We start from the raw sequence: 23,414 nt of genomic DNA, 5'->3' as shown, positions 1-23,414 counted from the left end.
CGTAGGGGGACCAGTGCAATATAGGTAGATGTACCCATTTGAAAGGTTTCTACGTGAGTTGAGTTGAAGAAAAAGGTGAAAAATAAAGCACATGTCGAGACATCAATTGTCGAGGAAATCAGTTTGTTTTCTTCACAGTACTTTAAGTCGTGCGTGCCTTCCAAATGCATGTCTCGTAGGAATGATGAGCGCACAAACAGCGATGCTGGAATCTAGGTGTCTATTTTCAACTATCCTGGTAGGGCTAGTTGGGCCTCGAAGAAGAGATGGCTCAGTGGACCAGAACGGCACATCATTGAGACGTATATTTTGACCAACTGTAAAATAGTCACGCCATGTTATGAGTAAGATGTTATTTTCAATATACGCTTCATCTTTAATTTGTGTATTTATGTATGTACATATCATTTTTCTGATTAATATATCTACAGGTCATACCTAAACAAACTGTACCAGCACCACCATTCGGCCAATCCAATTATTGATCGACTTGTATCGACTGAGTTTAAGGATTGGTTCAAATGATGTATAAGTTAATTCATTTTTTTTAAATGTTTAAAAGTAGGTCGTGTCCAAGCTCAAAATATTTGATTAATATATGAACTTGTAGGTGCATCCTGAGTTGAACAATTAAAAAATGAATTTCAAGATAATTTAATTAATATAGTTAATTAAATTCGATAAGTCAGAATAATTGTAAATCCATGACCATCACTAAGGTGAACAACAGGTCCCACACTTACTCGGAGAAGCCCACCTCCTTGATTTCAATTTATGGTTGAATTAATTCAAGTAAAATATACCATTTAATTCAAGTGTTGAATTAAAGATGTCTTGAGCTTAATTAATTTAATAGGATTAAATTAATTATGTAAAAATTTAATTTAATTAAACTAAAAGTACTTATTAGATTAAACAAGCTAAAAAAAATAAGTGTAATATTAATTAATGAGATCAATTAATTTAGTCCGTGATTAATTTTGTAAGGTAAAATTAATTAATAGAGTTCTGAAACTTCATTTGACTAAACTAACTAAAATTTAATTTTTCCATGGGCTAAACCTAAATATTTTTGTAGGACAAAAATATATATTATTTGAAATTAAGTTTTGAGATAAATAAATAGAAAGATTAATGTGCAAGAAATTAGTTTTTTGCCTTATAAGGAAAAGAGCTTAAACAAGTTAAGGGGGTATTTTGATAAGCGTTGCATTATGAACAAACTATTTTTAATAAAATAACTTGAGTACTATATTAAATAAAATAAAAAATATATAATAAAATTGGAAATAGAATACTTATCTTATTTATATATGTAATATTATGTACATACTAACTAAGTAAAGTCATGTGACATTTGGTGATCGATGTGTTTGAGACTCGTTATTAATGTTCTTGATGCTTAGTAAAATTATTTAATTTTTAGATGGGGGTCTGAAATTATCAATTTTATCATTATTGTATTTTTTTTATCTTTTAAATAAATTATAAAAAAATCAAACCAGGTGAATGAAAATTCTGAAAACTTGTAAGAAGTTATCCAGACCACTTAGTTCACAAAAATGAAAATAATAATTTTCTTTTAAAAATTAGTAAAATTATAATTCATAATTCATATGGACATTTAGGTCAGTTCACCACAAAAAATGAATGATAACGTAATCGGAACTAACAAATTAGGCCGTTCTTGAACGACTGCTATAATCAATGTGTATTGATAATTTTTCAAATAACAAAAAAAATATTTATAATTATATCAAATCAAGAAAACTACCTCAACTTTTCAAACTTGTACAGAGTCGGAAAAATTGTTACGAACACAAGTTTCAAATCATTTTCAGTAAGAAAATGCCATTAACCTAATCTTATTATATAAATAGAATTCATAAAAAGTTAAACTAATGAAAAGAAAAATCATACAGTTGTATTAAATTAAAGTTTGTTCACTATATATCTATCCGATTACGTATTTTTATCACAAGTGGGTTCAAAACTTATTACTTCTTTGTTGTAAATATGGTTTAGATTATATGTTTGGTGAATTGAGACATCCAAACGTGTAATATTAATATTGTGACTATATATTCCATCTCATATGAATTAAGAATTGGTAAAAATAAATATTCGATAAATTTTGTCGAAAAATTTAAGTGTGCTATTAGATATTTTTTTTGGGTGAGTTCTTTATAGCTAATTTTTAGGATGCATTTGGTGTGTTCCGAGACAATTCTCATATTCGACGAGCTTGCGGATTTAGGGAAAAAAATGGATCGCTAGGCGAATGGAGGACTGAGTTTTATGCAGGGATAAAGTGTTATGCGTAGGAGAATCACCTATTGAATCAACGAGACAAAGTGCTATATATGCGAAGCTCCCTCTAGAATCCTAACTTCTAGGGATCGGTTATGGGATGTGCATCGTTGCAAACAGGTCGTTGCGGTCTAAAATAAGGTTCCCCATTCTAATCATGGATTGTATCATGCCGCAAGGAGAACATTGTGTTTTGAAGGAGGGGTGATGAAATATTTCATCCAAAATGAATGAAAAAATTGATAAAATGATGAAATATGTCACCCTAGATGAAATATTTGACAAGGGCTCGAAGATCTTTCATGATAAAATGGTGGTTAAATGCAATTTAGTGTTAAGAAAAATGAGTAATTTACCCTCATGTGAAAAATAAAGCAGTAATTTATTTCCCTGTGTTATGAGAAATAGAGCAAAATACTTCTCGATGCCGTTTTGTGAATCACACGTGCAATTTTTTATAAATTTTTTAATTTAAAATAATATTTATATCCTTATTTAATAATCTTTGGATCTTGATCGATATAAGGTCCAAATTTAATCAATTCAATTAACAGTGTAGATTTTATTTAATTCAAATCAATGGTTTAAATTTAAGTAAATAAAAATAAAATTTATATATAATTAAATTTGAATATATATATTTATAATAAAAGCTATTTATATATATATGTATTTATATTTATAGGCTATATATATAGAGAGAGAGAGAGCTGGCAAGAGGAGGAGGCGGCCGCCAGGGAACAGGCCGGGGGGGGGGGACGGGGAAGGAGGAGGAGGGACGAGGGGAAGACGGCAACTAGGGGCAGGGAAGGAGAAAAGGGAGACGGCGGCCAAGGGGGCGAATCTAGGCAAGGGAAGGGGAGGGGGAGGAGGCGGCTGCGGCGGCATCGAGAGGACAAGAGAATGGGGAGGAGGTTGGGGTCGGCGGCGCGAGGGGAGGGAGATGGTGGCAGTAGGGCGGCGGCGATCGAACAACTGGACAGCGAGGAAGAAAGAATATATATGTATATTATTTTTATATAACTAATACATAATATATACTATATCAAATATTATTTTGTAAATATAGAATAAATATATATAGATATATAAAATAATATCTTTATTTGTCAAAATTATATCCAGATGCACTTGAGGATGGTGTAGTGCACAACAGAGCTTAGGGGAGTATTTTGCTCTATTTTTTATAATACAAGGAGTAATTTACTGCTTTATTTTTCAGAGGGTATGAATTATTCATTTTTTTTAACACAAGAAATAAATTGCATTTTTCCCGCTAAAATGGTAAAATACTCTTCTTGTCCCTTTCCGATAAAATGAAACCATGCAATCTAAGACGACAGTTAAATATTTATATTGCAAGTAAAATGCTTAACGTGATTTATGGTTTGCCCCTAAGACTTATCATTGATTTCATGATTCATGCTTTGTTCTTGCAACATATTATGTCTATATACTATATTTCAATATAATTCCACACGGCAATCTCCTTTTATCATGATTCATGCTCTATTCTTGCTTATCCACTTGATTTTTCTTGTTAAACATATTAAAAGTTTATGCAATTTTATTACCAATATCAGTATTTTTTGTCCAAATGAGAGTAAGTAAACAATGAATTTTCAAAAAGGGTGTAAGTAAAATTTAAAAATTTCTTGGGAGAAAGTGTGATTTCGCATTTTAAAAAAGAGTCTAAATATAATTAATCCTATTTAAATATGTATAAAATAATAATAATAATAAATAAATAAAAAATAGAAGAAGAACCACCTAAAGAGCCACAGCAGCGACATGCACTTCAGCAATAGTACCCATCTTCGCATGTTAATTAAATTAGAGATGAGCTTTTGCTGGGACACAAGAAATGAATGATCAAACTGATCCACCACTTCAAGCACAAGCTCTCATTGCCATAATTATAACCAGACACCATGCTTCATCATAATCACTTGGCAAAATTCCACCATTAGTTCTTCATTCACACAGCAATATGTTTATGGAAATCTAAGCCATCATGGAAACTGAAATTTTGATGAATGATCAAGAAAAGTCAATCAATTTGAACTTGAAGATGCTCTAATTTCAGTAGGAATTACAGTTGGAATTTTACATGATCAAGAGAAGGGAATACTTTTTTTTTGGTTTTACAGTCGGCTTTCATCGGCGTTTCCGCTGGAAAAACTGAGTCCAATATGGAACTATGAACCGAGAGAGCTAAAGGCTCGTCGCGAGTATATATACAGATTAAAGTAGATGAGAGATCAAAGGTGAAAGTTCCTCAATGTGGACTGGATTGCCAGCTTACTACTTATCTGAGCTTGTCGGTCTGTATCACGGAACTAGCCTGATAATTGCTGAAAATGGAGAGATCTGCCTGCCTCATTCCTTATATGTTCATTTTCACTACAATATTGTTAACATTGCCGTCATGGGATCTGCCCAGCGGGGCAACCTTGGCTCTATAAGCTGCGGCTGCAGCTGCTGCTACAGCAGATTTTAGCCTATCTTCTTGAGGAAGCTCACATGTTTCGCTAACGGAAGCAAATCTTAGTTCAGCAGGAGGTATGAAACAGTCTATGGACAAACCAGGTACATTGAATGCTGCTTCCTCAATCGTCCATACTTCTTCCATTCTAGTCTTGGTGTGGCTCATTGCTGTTTCACCAAACCTGAAAAGGGTAACCACAGATCGGCCCGAGTGAGCAATCACGATCCCCTCAACTGGCCTGTAATCATCGAGAAATGAATTGATTGTAGTCTCCCAATATACAGCATCACCCCCGTTGGTCTGGATACGGGTCAAATGGGAGTCTTCTAAATGAACAAGTAGCCCTGTCTTCTGGCTGAAGTAGCCAAATAAAACATGCCTGATTACCTCTGCAGGTCCTTCGCTCCTGGCTTTCAGTGTATGAGGATCAGCACAAAGTTTGAGAATGAAGCAATCCTCTCCATTGATCTTCTTCTCTCCCGTGCACCTTGCATTGGCAAACATGTTTGCTGTTGTCCTCGGGTCAAGACCCTAGAATTCAAAGGCAGGTCAGCCCAAAGTGTTCTCAAGCAAAACTAACACCCAAAAGCATGCATTTGTCAGTAAACACGCAAGTTTACCTGGAGGGCTCGACGCAGAGGTCTAACTGGCCCTTTGGCCGCATGCGCACCAAGCCAGGGGGTATGCCGCCACACGAGATTTCCATTGCAACCAGCATGAACCTTGCTGCTGCCTAGTGCAAGCTCCACATACCACATGTCTGGATTCATTTGCCAGAGCACAAATCCCCCCGACTCAGCTGCTTTTGCCGAATTTCTGCTCTTTATGACCCTTGTTGCCGTTTCTATATCAGATGCCAACATTTTCACCTTTCCCATTGCGTAAGCGTTCTGAATTGAGTTTTGAAGCTTCTGCCCTCCAGATGCTGCCAAATACTGCTGCAATATATACTGGGCCGACGAGGTCTCCTGGATAACGCTTACACAAGTATTAACATTTCAACTAAGAAAACCGAATAGCCCGAAAATGACAGAACTCCGAAACAAGGACCACCACCATGTGCAACAGAATCTATCAATTATCCTTTCTTTTTCCTGGTCTTGATGAGTTAATGAACATTAACTATGTACCAACCAGAAAATTTCTGGTCAACAGTCTCAATCCTGACAACATCATTTTATCCTTCCTCTATATTTCCATGTTCTTACATCTTCCTTTTCCAATTCAAACAGCAATCATTTATATATAGCAGAATAGCAGCGGCTATAAATTCAAGAACACCACATTACTTACCTCAATAATTAACAAAATTTTGACCAAAGCAGCAGATGAACAATTCCAGGGGAATATTTTTGAATTTTATGGAATAACAAAGTTAAGTTACTGAAAGCCAGAAAGAAACAGTTCCACAGAAGAAAACTTTCTTAATTCCACAATTCTGTCTTTCTTTACAAAATAGCAAAAATTCCAAAAACAAGAATGAACTGACAAACAGAACAGCACAGGGCAATAATGGGAAAAGATAAAAGTAATAAATTGAAGACAGAAATGGTAAGAAGAATACAGAGAAAGGCTACTAACAATGGGAGTGTCTTTAATACAGAGGTGAGGCAAAGGGTCATTGTTGCTAACGTGCACAGGGGCGAGGGGCGCACCCAGTACGCCGAGAAGCAGTCTCACATCGGACCTGGAATAATCCGGGCCGGCAGTTGAACCCGAAGGAGCCCGACAAAGCCATTGAGGCCACCTGTCGCTCCGCGGGTCCCCAGAATCTGGGCCATTCGGATCCGGGCCCTCCCTTAAAGGAGAGAGGGTCTCCAACCCCGGCCTCAAACTCCCCGATCTCGCTATGAACAATTCGGGCTGGCCCAAGCTGCTGCCCCTCCTCCGCCGGAGCAGGCCCGAACCTGAGGGAGACTGGCTCCGACCCCTCCTCGAGCGACTCGGAGACATGCCGCGAACCACTTCCTGCTTCAGAGCCGAGAAAAACCCATGCTTCCGCTCCATGCTCACAGCAATGCAGCTCAATATACACTGCTGCAATTAGTATCTAGAACAGGCAATGATTTGGAAAAATTTAGAGGTAGAAGTAGTACATATGTACTGAGCAAAAAGGGAGGAGAGAAGGGGAGACGAAAAGGAGAAAAAGACAGAGAATGACGTTTACAAGAAGCAAAACAGCTTTTTTGTTTTTCTTCGGCGCTTATATATATATATATATTCACTAATAAAAGAAACCACAATCACAAATGATCGTTAATAATGGCGCCGTACTAATTCTTTATCAAGTAAAAAATGTCCCTCATAATAAAATAACTAATTTATTTAATATTTTAAAATTTATATTAATTAATAAATTATTTTTTTATTTTTTTTATAGATATAATATATTGATTTATATATTTTATTCTAATTTATAATATATTTTAAAATATGAAAGATTATTTATTATATTTATGTAAAAACGATGTGTCACAACAGTTAATATATATATAATATATAGTGTGAGAATGAGAAATAAAATAATTGCTCATTTTAATTTAATAATGGAATTTTGCAAAAATATTAAATTATTTTAAATTATTATTTAAATTAAGTTAAATAGAGGTGTTTGGACAACTACAATTTTTAATTGTTTTAAATTAAGTTAAAATAAGCTAAAAGTTGTAAGCCGATGAGAATGTGTTTATCGTGATTCAATTATTTTTGTAAATAATTCCATAATTTTACAAAGAATTTGCATTTTTTATCTTATATGACAGAGATTTTGTACTTTTGGTCCCACACTTTGGTCCCATAAGAGAAAAAATTGTAGCATATTTGATCACATAGAATAAAAAAATATAGCATTTTTATCCCCAAATGCTATTATGTCTTAGTTTTATGGACCAAATATGCTAAACTCGTAAATAAAATAAAAAATACAATATTATTCATCATGTGGGATCAAAAATACAATTTTTCCGTTTACATATAAGATAATACACTAATTCTTTGGCCAATATGTTATTTATAAGTATTCCTGTAAACGACTTATATATACTTGTAGGTTCAATTTTTTATGCCAATATAAAAGTTGTATTAACGGGTAATCTACAAATATTCTTCGAAAGCAATTTATATAATTGTGGGTTCGACTCTTTCTATCAATATAAAAATTGTGTTAGTAGGTAATTTGTAAATATATTTATAAGCTATCTATAATTCCAAGGACAAATCTAATTACATGTGCAAATAACAAAAAAGAAACCATCCAAACTTTTGTTTATTGAAAAAAATATATATGGATGGCCAAAAGGACCATTATTAGACAAAGCAGATTGAAAACATGAGGTTGTGCATATTTCAAATATTTTTAATCTCATCTTATCACATTAAATATTATTTTTTATTGGATATGTGATTGATTATGACAATTTTTCAAACTATATTCCAAATATATTTCACTACTTTAAGAAAAACTTATTGGATCAATACTATAATCATCCATTTTTTTTACCTATAGATAAAATGAGATATTCACGTTGCATTTTTATCTAAAAAATATGATTTTTCAATATAAATAATTATTATGGTTAAAAGTAAAAAAATATGGCGAATAATATTAACTCCGTTTGTGCAATGGCTATTAATCGTTCTTCCTATAAATGAAGCCAAAATATTTGCTACAGCTAAAAAAATTGGATAAATATTTTGATCATAAATAAAATTATAATAAATACTGATTAATCGTAGTTAAAATTAAATTTTTATATTAATTATATTTTATTTGTGATATATAATATTGATAAACTATGATTTTTAAATCACAGTTATCTGTAAGGTATGAAATAATCATTTTTTCAGTGCACATTGAATCACACATACTAAATATCAACCAAATGCATTTCGTCTTACTTCTTTCTCACTTAAATGAGAGAAATCATAAGAAACCACACCCCAATTCACTTTGCTTTGTTTATTTTCACATTTTGTTCATTTCAGAGACTACATAAAAACATTATGAATATTTGTTCATATTTTTCACTACCAAAAAAAAGTAGTGGATTTGGACAAAACGGGCAGCATCTGTTATAAATTAGAAAGAGTTTTGTAATATATTAGATTGAGTCTTCTTGTTTTTATAATGGATAATGTGTCACAATAATTGTTTCAACTTTTTTAAAAAACTGAATGTTGGTAAAATCCATTCCAAATTGGAGGTTGTTCCAAATGTGGAACACCATTTGGAATAGATAGCATGGTGTTGGAACGGTTATGCTGAATATAAGACTTTCCTAAGAATTGGTATTTAAAAAATCGCTATAAATTTGAAACGGCTGAAGACTGTTGCAAAAGATATTTTACAATTGCAATTGCGTCTGTAATGTGTTGTAAAAGCTGTTCCAAAAAGATGTAGTGTAGCCTAGCAACTATATTTTAACGGCTACTTTTGATCACTCCAAAAGTTATTTCTAAGCCCGTTGAGAAAAATACTATATATGTGTGGTATGTTGTTCCATCAAGGTCGAGAATAATTTTTCTAAGAGATCCCACGATCAGGTGTTCCATTGGGCTAGTAATATGTTGCCCTACGATCATAACCTACTTATTGATTACTACAATACAAAGAGGATGATAAGTAATTTATATTTACCTGTTGAGAAGACTGATGCTTGTAAAATTAGTTGCATGTTGTATTGGAAGGAAGATATTGATTTAGAGTACTGTAAGTTTTGTGAAAATACCAGGTACAAGCCGGTCAAGGAGCAAAACCCCCACCACAAGAAGTCCCCATATGTCGTTTTTAGGTACTTGCCGTTTATTCCCTAATTGTAGAGGTTGTATGCCTCGGCAGTCACTGGAGCACATGACATGACATGTCACCCATCAGATGAAGGCTGGCATGATGTGTCATCTGTCCGATATAAAGGCTTGGAGGCATTTCAACCAAACATATCTCAATTTCCCATTGGAGCCCTATAATGTTAGATTGGGCTTGTGCATAGATGGGTTTGTACTGCACGAGCAGTATGGTTGTACGTACTCATGCTAGTTGATTATACTTACAGTACAATCTCCCACCTAGGATGTGCATGAAGTTTAAGTATATTTTCTTAAAGATGGTGATCCCTGGGTATCTAATCCAAAATGCTTGATCGATGTGTACCTGGAGCTGTTGATCGAAGAGTTGCTGCAATTATCGCATGTGGGTGTACGAACTCATGAAAATGGCATGAATCAGGCATTCATGATGTGTGTGGCATTGATGTATACCGTGAACGACATACCCGCTTATGGAATACGCTTGAATGGAATACCGCGAGCATTATGGGGTGTCCAGTATTTATCGATGACACACGTGCATTCTACCTACAATCCAATAGGAAGGCATGCTACTTTTGACTACTATAGACAATTTCTACCCCGAACTATCTGTATCGCTTAGATGGGAAAGGATGTTACACGCAGATAAAACTCCTACAGCACAACAAGACACACTAAGTATCCCTGCATGATATTCCGCACTGGTTCAGCACAACAAGGAAATGTTTTCAAGTATAGAAATATTCTTGAGATAAAAACCGCCCAGAATAAGAATATTCTTTTTAATTCCAGCAGTCCAACACAAGTCTTGCACTATTGGGCTGAGGAGAATGATATTGCCTCCCTCGATCATTTTTCTAAAACCCAAGGCAAAGAAAGGGGCCTTCATTCGTCGGCCTAGCAAGCCCAAGCCCTATTGGCCTAACAACAAACGATAACAAGATTATTTTATCAAAATCAAGCTAATGTGGCAAGATTCGAGAAAAGGTCCAATTAGCAAGCCTGCTCACAGGACAATGGGGATGACACGTCATGAGGATTCTACACGTCAAGGGCTATATCTCCCTAAATAATGTCCAATTAACTCTCCTTGTATTAGTGAGACCAACATAATACATTAGCTAATAATTGCATCTCCTATTCTCTCGGTTGTCTGGACAATGATGGTTCAAACGGTTATAACTCTTCAAAGACAAGTCCAAATTAGGTTAGTTAGCTAACATCCATAGGTTTGTACTAATATGTAGCTTTCCCTAACTTACTCTCGGATTTTGCTCTAAATCCCTCTATAGATTGAGGTCATGTTGAAGTAAAAAAGGTAACTCAAGTCATTCATATTTGACACACTTAGCACTCTCGCAAAACAACAAAGATACTCATTTCTTGCTCATGTTCTATACTCTACAAGCTCATGTTTAGGTTACATTTCCATATTCCATCACTCCAAGTAATTCGTCTTGCCATTATTTCTTTGTTATTCAAATTTTTTCATGCATGTCTCAGTAATTCTTAAGTATTAGAGTGCTAATTCTTTTTTTTGTAGGTTGCCCGCTTTTGATTTTATAATTTTTAAGAAAATTTTTTGCCCATCATAATGCTATTGGTCTGCTGTACGCATCAATATTGTTAAAAAATATGTAATTGTCAAATATGACGTTTGATATCCTAATTGAAAGCATATCTATTATATATATATATATATATATATATATCAATTGAACATTGTTACTTGCAATTAATTTCCCCCTTTTTCTCGTTGTAATTTGAACTTTAATATTTTTTATTATTTATAATATAATTTTCAACATTGCAATATTTATTCTTGAACCAAACAGATTGGACCTTTCTTTTTGGCATTTTATACATATCTTTGGGATTAAAACGAGAATAAATTACATCAATATCTCCTAAATTTAAGCCAATTAAAATCTTTCTAAAATTATAAGTATATCCCCAAGATATAATTGTAATTACCTCGACATCTACTTAGGGGCAAAAACTTACAAATATTCCTTGAGGAAAAAATCACATTGAGGGATACGTATAATTTTATAAAAAATATAAAATATTTGTATAAGATTTAATATTAAGTAACTGATGGAAATAGCTGATAAATAAAAATATGGATAACTTCCTTCCTACATTGGAAGAATAAATAAATCCAAAATGATTATAATGAGATATATCTCTTTAAGTTTCAATATTGAACTTGAATGGAAAGTTTAAGGGAATAAATGTTAAACATATATATATATTATTTTATGCATACATTTATATTCGGCCATCTGGCACGTGCTCGTGCTTGAAAGAAAATAATTAATTCTATTTATTTATTTTAGAATTAATTTTAATTAATTTGTAGAAATTAAATTTTGAATCTCTCGGCAAAAACTGAAAAAATTTGACCGTAACATTTCTTCTTAAAAGTTATGCAACTTTTTTTTGCATAATGTGAAACATTGGAATGATTGAAAAGTTATGCAACTTTTCTACAAAACAACATTGCAACGATTATGAACTATATGCAATTTAAACATTGTAATTGTCCGAAAAAAGGTTCGAAATGCCTATACATAATAAGTGTTGAATGACAAATTTCATCTCCAACATTCCATATTAACATAAATCTATTTTCTATCTGTTCTTGAAAAAAGTTTTTGAAATTACTATTTGAAATTTCAAGAAATTTGTTTTATCCTAAAAGTTAATTGTCATATATAAACCTGATAGCAAATTGTAATAGAGATCATTTACTCATTTGCAATATCACAAGGGGGTTACTTGCATTTTTTTCCTTAAGGGTAAATAGCAATTTATCCCCATGTGATATTAACAATGAGCATATAACACCCCTATGAAAAAAATATAGCAATTTAGTCCCTTGCACTTTTTAAAATGAAGCAATTTACCTCCTTATACAGGGAGATAAATTGCTTCATTTTAGAAATCATAGGGGGTAAATTGTTGTATTTTAAAAAATACAAGGAGGTAAATCACTATTTATTTTTTCATAAGGGGGTAATTTACTCATTTGCAATATCACAAGAGAATTGCTTGCATTTTTCCCCTTTAAAAAAAATAGGTGTTGTCCGCACCTCAAATTTAAATTCATTTTATCCTTTCTTTTAAATAAGGGAATATCGATATAATTTATCCATAAATTAAGAGAAATGCCAACACAATAAAGTGGGAAAGCATTTGTTTTTTCTATTGTCTTCTTCTCCTAATGCAATAGGGAACAGCTTTTGGCCTTATCTCTTTTGTTGGTTGTTGGTGGAGAGGAGAGATGCAATCCTATTATTATTTGATCGTTTCTTTTTCTTTTTCTTCTTATTTAATTTTAATTTTATTTTCATACCTTCATTGTCGTTAAATCGGAGGTTGGTTTTAAAATTTAACTACAATTTATATTTGTATAATCGATTATGATTTTTTGAACCCAGATATTATAATTATTTTTCTTAAAATCAATTGTACAATCATCTGGGTGATTGAATTTTAGACTAATATTTATCACATTATATTTACAGGGTAAATTACAAACTACCTCCTGTGTTAATCAAAATACTAAAAATAAGTTTTCGAAAAAGTAAAATACCATTTTGTCTCCCTATTTTGCTTTTTTTTTTTAAAAAAAAAATATCCCATCACCAGCGAGGCAGTGTGCTCCTTTCTAAACAACAAATAGGAGGTAAAATAGTATTTATTTTTCATGAAGATTTATATAAAATATTTTAAACAACACAGAAAAGTAATTTACAACTTACCCTGTATTTATAATAAAAAAAAATATTTTATTTGACTTGTCCAAAATACAATCACAAGTCAAATGATATAATTGGATCACATTCTAAGAAAAATAATTTAACATAGAATGAGTATAATTAAATTTGATGTAAATGATTAGTTGCAGCACAAACGGAACTGAATTATAGTTTTGGAATTTTGAAGTCCCGACATGATTTCGGCGAAAATGAACAGAATGATGAGCAGCAATGAAGATGATTGGGCACGAAACCGAGCATGCAATTAATGCATAATATATATAGCAGCAAAAAAGTCAAACTCATGCAACTCTTGCAATGAGTGGATGTGGATCCATATCATGCACGGAGATCATCATTGCTCAATTTCAACTCGTTGGGTTGATATATGACAGCACCACTTGAACCCCACATGATAATTTGAATCTCGTATTTGTGTATTAATTGATTCATCCAAAGTTGAAGAGGTCTCGATCATGTCAAGAATGGAATTTTTAGTACTTGGAGAATACGGTATGAATTTGTTCGGTTCAATTAAGAGAAAATGAAAAAAAAGGAAGAAAAAGTGAAAAGAATAGGGTAGGGTAATATCGTAAAAAAAAATGAGAATTTATTTCGATTTTATTATCATCAAATTCCACTGTAAATACCAAGTATGAAGTAAAACAGGAAATGAGGATCATTGTATTCTGGCCCCCGGCTTCAAACATGATCGAGGGCCAATAAAAAACAACATCCATCAAAAGAGTAAATTGTCTCATCCCCATTTCTAATGGAGGAAAGAAGAGCAGAATTAAAGAGTATATTGTTTTGAAGATAGCAGGGAGGGGTTAAATTACATCTTCGCTTTTTCATTCCCACAAGCGGGGTCTTTTTTTTTCTTCTTAGCCTAGTTCTCCTAGGTAGGAGCATTAGGGGGTATTACATCAACTGGGGGGGGTCTCTCTTTTTCGGCTCTAGGGCTCCTTCCCTTGGAATGTCCCCTGCTACAAGATCAATTGTTGCTTTCAGGGGGGACTCCTCACCTCAACCTCGACCTCCCCCAATATGATGCCAAATATTCTCCTGCAAAGACTTCACTGAGTGAGCTTGAAACAAAATGTGATTACAATTGTTCTTTGCAAGCCACAAAGCAGTATTCAAAATAGAGCCCAGCTATCTTGGTCACTTCCTGTTGATAATCCATGGATTTCTTGAATTCCTCGAGGCAACTAGCCTAGTAGCTCTTGAGATAACACTAGCCATCATCAGTATTAGGGAAATCGAGCGTAGCCTTCTCAACAACTTTTCTAAGGCCCCCCTCACGGCCAACAACTTCATCTTGAAGTTTTTTCAAATCTTTTTCTAGTTGCTGGCAGCGATTAGCGATTTCTTTCTTCGTCTCCATGAGTTTGGCGTTTTCAGCACCCAGGCGCACCCTCTTCTCCTCTAATTTCCACCTCTGAGCCTCGCTTTGGGGGATGGGGGGTCTCCTCGGGTCAGGAAAACAACTCCTCACATATAGAAACCGCTTGATAAAAAAATGCCTCAAAAAGCATTCTAAAGAAACAGTCGAAACAAGGAGTACCTTGAGCAGGTATGACGAAACTATCCCCTCCAACTCTTCTCGAGGTATAGGCGCCAGTAGTTGTCTATCTCGTGAAAACAACAACCCCCTCATGAGTTCGGCCATCAAATGAGAATTATTCCCTCTCTCCTACTCAAAGACTGGCGAGTATGCAAGCAGTTCGAGAATGCAAGAGAAAATTTGAGGGGGACACCCTTCTCATCCTTGAGAGGAGGTGGAGGGGGAGGCTCAGAAGGAGGTTTTGTAGAACTAGCTGGGGGGATAGCCAAAGAATTCAGCCTCGCCTTTTTTGAGGAGCCTCCAAGAGTAGCCCTTGGTGAAGGGAAAGGTAGGAGGCTTCTCTTTAGACTCATTGGATGTGGGGGTCCTCCTAAAAGATCTGGAAGGGGAGTCCACTCTGCACGACCCCAAAAGCATGATCGCGCATCAACTTGTTAAACATGATATTTGCTGTCAAAAAAAAAAAAAATGAAGTGAAGTGAATAAAAACAAATCAAAGCACAAGGGAAATATAAAGTACCAGGGGTTCCACCCTAGAAATCAAGCCAAAATGCCCTAGAAGCCTTTCATCAATCAAGGACCGACAATCATAAGGGTCCTAATTCAAGATATCCAGCAAAGAAGAAAAAGAAACAGTCCTCTCCCTAACATTTATGGAGGGGGAAGCCTCTTGAATCCAACGATCAGGGAAGATCCAAGGACGAGATAGCAAGACAAAAGGCGGAAAAAGAAGCATGGGTCAATATCCAAGGTAGGGGGCTCCTCCCCCTAGGCGTAACAAAGACTCCTACTCTAAGAAGGAGTTGGGGGCACCCCTCCTCCTTAGAGTGGGCGGACCGGATGATGTATATAACCCAAAGAAATTCAGTGCAAGGAAAAATAGAGGACTCCCAACAGCCCAATAGGTAGGGGTGTGCAAATCGGTTAACCGAACCAAATTTTCGGTTAATCGAAAATTCAGTTCGGGGTTTTGTAAAACCAAAAATCGAACTGAATTTGATCGGTTCGGTTCGATTTTAACCAAACCAAATTCGTCTTTTCGGTTTTTAGAAAAAACCATATTTTTTCCTTTTTTTAAAAAAAATAATATATTTTCATATTTTAAGCCGAAATTGTGATATTTTTTTAATTTTATCCAAAAATAAAAATACCAAAATATCAAAATTAAATACTAAAATAATATTAATATATTATATATTAATATATATAATTATATATTATTAATATGTGTAAAAATATATTTTATTTATTATATTATTTAAAAGTTCAATTTTTCGGTTCGAACGGAACCGAAAAACTGAATTTTTTTAAAAGAAAAATTAAAAACCGAACCGAAAAATTCGGCTTGCTTTTCGATTCGAACCGAATTTTTTATTCGGTTCGGTTCGACCGATTTTTCGATTTTCTGCACACCCCTACCAATAGGATCCACGACATTATAAGAAGGAAAAAAAAGTTCAAGGCTTCACCCATTAGCCCAACAATTCATATGAGAGGAGTGTCCAGGCTACTCACAGATTTGGCCAAAGTATGTGGCCTAGTGATGATTACACTAAAGCTCACATCCAGTCGTCCACACATGATGTCCACCTGAATTGCCATGCATGACACTTAGCCCACATGGAAGACACTTGTCAAAAAAGATCCCCTCAAATCCCTAGACTCCTGGAGCAAAAGAACTCCTTGTTGATTAAGGAGTCCTCAACATGAAGATCCCACTTAGCTTGAAGGTATACTCTCCGTAGCAAGATTAGCAAGAGATAAGATCCAATTATGCTTTATCTTAACAGCTCTTATCCGCTCATCCCAAGATTAAAGGAAATATGCAGAATTCTGCCCAAGGGGAACATCCCCTATAAACAAAGGTTTGGTCCCTAGGCGGGGAACACCTTCCAGACACTGGAATATTATTTTCAAACTCTTATTTTGCATTCTATTTACACTCTTAACACGATTTCTCTCACGAAATTGATCACCATATCACAATTTTTTATTACGATTTATTTCTTGCAATTATTTTCTCTTAAGTCCGATATTAACTTGAGCGTCCGAGTGTGTTTTCATTCTTTTGTCTCTTGGCCCAAGTCCAAATTTGAAGTCCAGGCTTGTTGGACCCGTGCTATTTTCGCACGCATCAATATTGTAAGTCATATTTAATTAATAAAGTATTGATTAATAAAAAATTAATAATAGTTCTTTATTAAAAATAATTAATATATCCTTAAATAATAATTAATCAAAAAAATAAAAAAAATTACAAAAAAATGTGGGCTCGACCCCCAAAATTTAAACAAAAAAATAATAAAACCCCCTTGGCGTCTTTTTGCAAGTCTTCCCCAAATGGGGTAGGACTTGCAATTTATTTATTTTTTTAATAATATAAGTATAAATTGCCCATTTATTAATACTAACGTCATTGATCTGCACATTCGGTATGCGTGACTAAAATTTTAAAATAAAAAAATATTATTATTTATTAAATTTATTTAATTATGAAATGAAGCTTCTTCAACAACCTATAATATAATTATAAGTTAAAAATTGCGTTTAATTAAAATACATAAAAGATGAACCTTGAACAAAAGAAAAAAAAAAATTGACATTCTCCTTTCAAGATGGAGTTAATTTTGAAAATACAATAAAATAAACACACGAAAAAGCTCTTGTTCTTTGACCATCTTCGCACAAGAGATACTCCAGCAATTTCAATGTAAGCACACGAGGTTTTACGTAATTATGCTCCAAGGAGAAAACCAGAAATAATACTATTACTACCCAATTTATTAGAACTGCTGATTAAACAAGGATAAAAGTAGGATCCTAAATTATTTGAGTGGCGCCAAATACATAATTTTCAAACTTATTCGAATTATTTATCGAATTTCTAAAGATATGTTTGAATTTAATTTGATTACTGATCCTAATCAAACTCATACGAGCTTCAGTTGGATCAAATCAAACAAGAGTCCAACTCGTGTAATTCTATTTTCAAATACTTTCTTCAAATCCTGAGAATTAAAGATTAAAAATCATTTGTAATGGAATTTGTTCAAAAGGATTTTTTTCGAGAGATTTGAAATCCTACTTTCAATTCCATCGATCCGAACACAATATAAATGTAGATAACTGAATCATGGCAGAAAATAACATCGATGAACAACAAACACCCCGCCAAAGATTTCTCCAAGGAAAACCAGATGCTGTTAAAATAAGAGGAAGTACATCAGATATCTATCCATCATATAAAGAGCATCAGACCTTTACATGATACAGTTCCGAAACCATTCCAACAGGCCTTCCTCAAGTGACAATGTCATGCACAAGTATATGTGAAGTTTATTCGGAACACACGGTAAACATGCATGCTATATCCAAGAACAGAGATTTATGGACAGTAGAAATCAGCTAACTTGATACCCACGTTGCATGAGATGTCCTAGAAGTATTGGGGAAGACGAGCCGGGTTCTTCCTCGGAGTTTTGTCCACCGATGTCATGACTGGCTCATTTAGGTATGCGTGTCTGCTCTTAGTCCACCTGCAGTGCCAGTTTGAAAGTGTCAGCAGATCTTGTATATATAAATTCTAGTTGTTCATGATTCGTAATGCATGCATAAACTTGATCAAAATTTTCAAGATTCTAATTTTAGATTCTGTCCCATCTAAAGCCTACATTCACTTATTAGGGCTTTTCACATTGAAGAACTATGCAAAAACTTTTGACCTGATAGCATCATTTCTATTTGAAAAACTGAATATAATTTTGGTCTTTCTGGAAATTTTTCTACTTGCCAGTCCTTTATTCCCACTCTTCTCTCTTCATTCTCATCTTTTTTGCTAGCTGCTTTGACACTGATCTTGTTCTTGTTCTCCATATTCTCATCATCCTCCAAGGAGGCTTCAAATTGGAAGTAATCATTCTCCTGCTGACAGGAACTTTAGTAGAGTTACCACAAAGATAATATCAGTCAGATTTTGGATGCAACAATGAACTAGAATGTTAATGTCAACCTCTTGTATGTGACAATTGCAACATGTTTCATTGGATTTATCTCAATGACAAGAAGCACAATATTACTATGGGTAGCACCATACATCACTGAGTTCAGCAACAAATTCCGAGGAATATCATTAAAGTGGGTTTTTAGCATAATCGAGCAGTTTCAAGATAATACGTATAAGTTCAAATCGTCCAAAAAGAAGGATAGTACCAAGCTCTACGGTTCAAACATGAAACATGCACTGAAGAGGTTGTATGCCTTTCTCATCCATGATAACAAGGAGCAGAATATATGTTACAGACAAACACCCGTCTGACCTTAGTATTGAAGCAACCAGGGAGAGCCGTGAAGGAAGCAACAGAGAGGAACATGTAGGTTTAGTTAATAAATATTTCATAGCAGCAGAAAGTTGGTTCCTGATTTGACATCTTTCTCCCAAGGGCCATTTCCTGATTACTCCTAAGGGATACTTGCACATTAAAAACAAGATCTTCAACCTCAATCGCCAATTTGCCATAAAAAATTCCAAATGTGACCCTCAAGCATTTTGACCATGTAGACTATACTTTATAAGAAAATAGTGAAGGCAGTTGAAATCTATAAAAACGTTTTCGTTAGCAACCCATAACATGTCCTGCCTCTTTTTCGGGCAGTCTTTTAGGAGATCCAATGTCTTCAGCAGTTTGGGCATTTCAAAAATTCTGATACGGAGTTATAAAGATTGAACAATTTTAGGAGTTACAGCTTGTGAAAGTTAATCCAGATTTTGGATTCTTATATTGCATTCATTCATTTTGGTATAGCTTAACCTAACTCAGTTCCTTCAAGTCCAAGCATGGAATCCTTTCCAAACAATGCATAAACTCTTTAAAAATAAAAAAAGTGATGACTGGATTAGAACTCGTGTGAACATTATTTATGTCTGATACAGATAGAACTCACCGAGAGTTTCTGAGCCCGGATACGAGCCGCAGCCTTTATAGCAGCAGAGAAATGATCTTCTTCTATCATGCGCCTCTGCCTCCAATAATCTGCAATTTGTTGCTTGGTCACACTTGGTGCAACTAGAGACTTAACCATTTGTTTCCCCAGACTAAGAAACCTTGGTACTGGTGGTATTGGTGGCGTGGGAAATGGCGAGCTAACCTTCTTTACTCCATCTCAAGTTTATGCAATTAATTGCTGTCAATATTCTTGTATATCCATGCAACAAGGTTGACTATGCTGTGATTCCTTGGACAAGCACCTGAATAAAACAAAACAACTGGTAGTTGAGAACCACGGAGCACGACAAATAATAATTTGTGCTTCTTCATGAGCTAACCCCACCATCAAATTTTCAAACAATAACTAGACAACCAGAGGTTGAGATTACTGCTGCAATGCATATCAAGAACATATAATAATGTTAATTAACGAGCTATTTCAATTGTTTTCCAAAGTTGGATTGTGACAACATGCAGAATACACAATAAGAAATTACTAAACCTTCCAGAAGTTCGATCATTGTATCTTGTACAATCAGGCTTTTCTACAATGAACCACAAATGATGCATTTGTGAATGCAAGACATGGATTTCAAGTTATGACCAAGACATCTTTCAAGAAATCTTAAAAAAAGACCCTGAGAAATTGTAATTCAACTGCATGCTGTCCTCCAGGTTGGACGGTAAAATAATCATTCAGCACAACCATTTTACACAAACTGCCCCAAGAATAATATTGCCAGATGGATGCATAGTTATGGTAATTCCAATAATAGGAGCCGCATATCAACTTTTAAGTCTCTCCCAACTCTTGAGAGTTCCCGGCAGGCTCTAGCTGATTGTTTTTGCACAAACCAAATAGTATTTGCTGAAAAAGAAAGAAAATTCTAAGTTCTCCTTGAACTACTGTCATTAAACAATAGTTCGATGTTCTCCATGAACAGCCATGCAATTTTGGAATGATACTGTTTCTGTTAACTTCAAGATGCCATAGAATCATACTTGGCCGCACCATGATCACAGTTGAAGTTGGTAATTATACTGTAGATAGCTGGTGAAACAAATATTACCAAGAAATTTCCAGGTCGAATCCAAATTCCATTCTGCCTATAACCGAATGCAGTTTCATCCAGTAAGGAATAAGCCACAAATTTTGCACAAACTACAACCAGGCAAGGGTGATTATAATATCACAAAGATATATGAATTTTATTTCATGAATAACGTACATCAAATATACAAAACGAAGCCCGTTTAAGCAAAGCCCACGAAGCCCCTGATCATCATTACAAAACCCGTTCAGGAAAAGTACCCAAAACAACAAGACAAAATTAATCAAGTCTGAGAATTAATGGCCAAAGCCTTGTTCTTGAACCTGTACCTAGGGTTTCTAGGCACAACCTGACTCGGGCCGAACCCCAACTGCCCATTGCTATCAGTCAACGGCGGTCCATCGTCGTAAATATAACCCACCAGTTTCCCACAACTGTTACACTTGATCTTGGTGCGTTTCCTCTGAATGCCCCAGTAATTGACAGTCTCGAAGAAGGGCCTAAGTTTGTCTTCTTTCTCGAACCTGAACTTGGAGGAATCAACGGCGGAGAAGGAGAGGGTGTTTTTGTTGCCGGCCTCGAAATAAAAGTCCGGCGGATAGAGGTGGCCGCCGTGGAGGTTCAGATTGGCGCCGCACTCCCTGCAGCAATACATCGTTGCCATTGATGCAAATACTCTTGAATTGAAAGCGGCAGAGGGAAAGCGGCGAAAGGTTTTGTAATGAAGAGGAGAAGCTTCAACTTTCAAAAGCGTGTTACGATGGAAATTTCCGCCTTCTAGATTTATTTGGGACTTTTATTTTATTTAACTAATTAATTCATTAAAACTGTTGAATTTGTTAGAGGTTTTGAATGGAAGAGGAATATTAAACAAGTGTGCAAGTTTTATGGAAGTGATTGCATGTGTTTGGTTCTAAGATTCCATGAAAATAGTTGACCAATTAGACTTCAATTTCTTATCTTGATAAAATTGAAGTTTCAATGTTCTAAGGCCCCATTTTTTGGGTAGGCAGTGACTTCATATTTGATCATTTATTTATTTATTTTTTTATACAAGCAAAATTTGATGTTGGAATCCACTTCGAGTAAAAAAAGAAATAAATGTTAGAAGATAAAAGAGTGTAAATGACTGAATTAAGAGTGTTATTTCTTATTTTTGAGCGTATAAATGAGATATTGATATAAAGGAAATGTCTAAATATGCAAGTATAAAATTTCTTTCAACTATAATAGTATGATAGTGAATGTTGTAGTATGTAGGCTCAAAGTATAAACATATGTCTTCTCTTATTGGAAGAACTTTCTATTTATAGACAACTATTAATTGGTTGGAAAAATTATGAATTTGGGAAAACAAGAGTCCCTTTATGGGATTCCCCTAGAATTTAGGGGAGGGTCGTCTTTTAGCGGTTGGAGAAATGCAATTCTTGGGAGGCAGTTGGAGTCCACTGTGGATGAAGGTATCTTCTAGAGAGAATGATGCTTTCGCTGAACTTAAGGAAGGTAGTTGAGGAAAAGCCTTATCCCATTTGAATCGAAACTTTTAGGGTTTATATGTCATTTCTAACTGGAGGCGCCACGTATCTCCGAACGGGTTGTTGGTGTTTATTTGATTCTGTCAGGTGTACTTCTAGAGATTCTATGTGGATGTCACCAAGAAAACCCGTGGGCACCATGTGAGATGGGTTTTGACTTTAACTGGGGGATTTTCAGTATCTAAACTTCCTTGTAGGCCTGTGAGACCTTCTTAGATTTGGGCTGATTAGGCTTCATTTGGATAATTAATCATCTAAGGGCACCTCCTGCCGAAATTCTTTGGGGCTTTACTCGGATTATATTTCCTGGGTGCATTTTGAGTCCTTACCCAAACTGGGCCACACTAAGGGCAGTTTAGGATTTGCATTTCTTTGAATTCTTGCGGTGTCTTTTTTTCTTTTGGCCCGCTCTAACCTTTTTGGGCTAGCCATTTTTATAGGCATCATTTACTAATTATATTTGGGTAAATTGCACAACACCCTCCTTTGTTTTGGTGAAATAGCAAGAAATCCCCTTTGCTAATTTTACAGGAAAAAAGCCCTGTGTTCTACAAAATATAGCAAAAAAACTCTCTTCCCGTTAGATACTAATAGCGAGTGTGTGAAACTAGCCTATTGTGCTAGTGAGCCTTATTTTTTGGCTTTTTTGGGATTACTTTAAATGTATAATGTTCATTTTCCCCATTTCTTTCACATTGAAATATATTTTATAATAATTTACTTATTTTATTATAACATTTAAATACATTTAATTAAGTTAAAGTTATTTATTAAGTCCAAATATATTATAATAAATTATATTTATTTATAAAATATATTAATTTAATATAAAAACACCTAAAAAATATATAAATTTTTTAAAATTTAAAATTTTGAATTTAATAAGCATAATACAAATTTAATATAC

At 34.4% G+C, this 23,414-nt stretch overlaps 3 protein-coding genes across 5 annotated transcripts; all 3 read right to left on the bottom strand.

The window, feature by feature from the left end:
• Positions 1-4,368: 4,368 nt before the first annotated feature.
• On the bottom strand, positions 4,369-6,978 carry LOC105155580 (uncharacterized). Its single transcript, XM_011071472.3, has 3 exons — positions 6,380-6,978; positions 5,419-5,766; positions 4,369-5,329 (listed from the first exon to the last, which is right to left on the bottom strand). Exons 1-3 carry the CDS (start codon positions 6,803-6,805, stop codon positions 4,697-4,699), a joined length of 1,407 nt encoding a protein of 468 aa, XP_011069774.2. The 5' UTR covers positions 6,806-6,978; the 3' UTR covers positions 4,369-4,696.
• Positions 6,979-18,154: 11,176 nt separating this feature from the next.
• Positions 18,155-21,441, bottom strand: LOC105155578 (uncharacterized). Of its 3 annotated transcripts, XM_088876240.1 has the most exons (5): positions 21,302-21,441; positions 20,081-20,180; positions 19,877-19,965; positions 18,726-18,856; positions 18,155-18,471 (listed from the first exon to the last, which is right to left on the bottom strand). In XM_088876240.1, the coding sequence occupies exons 3-5, from the start codon at positions 19,943-19,945 to the stop codon at positions 18,372-18,374; spliced, it is 300 nt and encodes a 99-aa protein (XP_088732366.1). In that variant the 5' UTR covers positions 19,946-19,965; positions 20,081-20,180; positions 21,302-21,441; the 3' UTR covers positions 18,155-18,371. The 3 variants fall into 3 exon arrangements, with proteins under 3 accessions (XP_088732366.1, XP_088732365.1, XP_020554268.1); XM_088876239.1 differs by having other exon boundaries at positions 18,658-18,856; positions 19,877-20,180; XM_020698609.2 differs by having other exon boundaries at positions 19,877-20,180.
• On the bottom strand, positions 21,100-21,788 carry LOC105155579 (methionine-S-oxide reductase). Its single transcript, XM_011071471.3, has one exon. The coding sequence runs from the start codon at positions 21,634-21,636 to the stop codon at positions 21,256-21,258; it is 381 nt and encodes a 126-aa protein (XP_011069773.1). The 5' UTR covers positions 21,637-21,788; the 3' UTR covers positions 21,100-21,255.
• Between the last annotated feature and the right edge of the window lie 1,626 nt (positions 21,789-23,414).

This window comes from Sesamum indicum, linkage group LG2, assembly GCF_026168435.1.
Source record: "Sesamum indicum cultivar Baizhima isolate 11 linkage group LG2, ASM2616843v1, whole genome shotgun sequence".
In the NCBI taxonomy this organism is placed as follows: domain Eukaryota; kingdom Viridiplantae; phylum Streptophyta; class Magnoliopsida; order Lamiales; family Pedaliaceae; genus Sesamum; species Sesamum indicum.
Note: the sequence above shows the minus strand (reverse complement) of the source record. Positions and strands in the feature narration are given on the sequence as shown.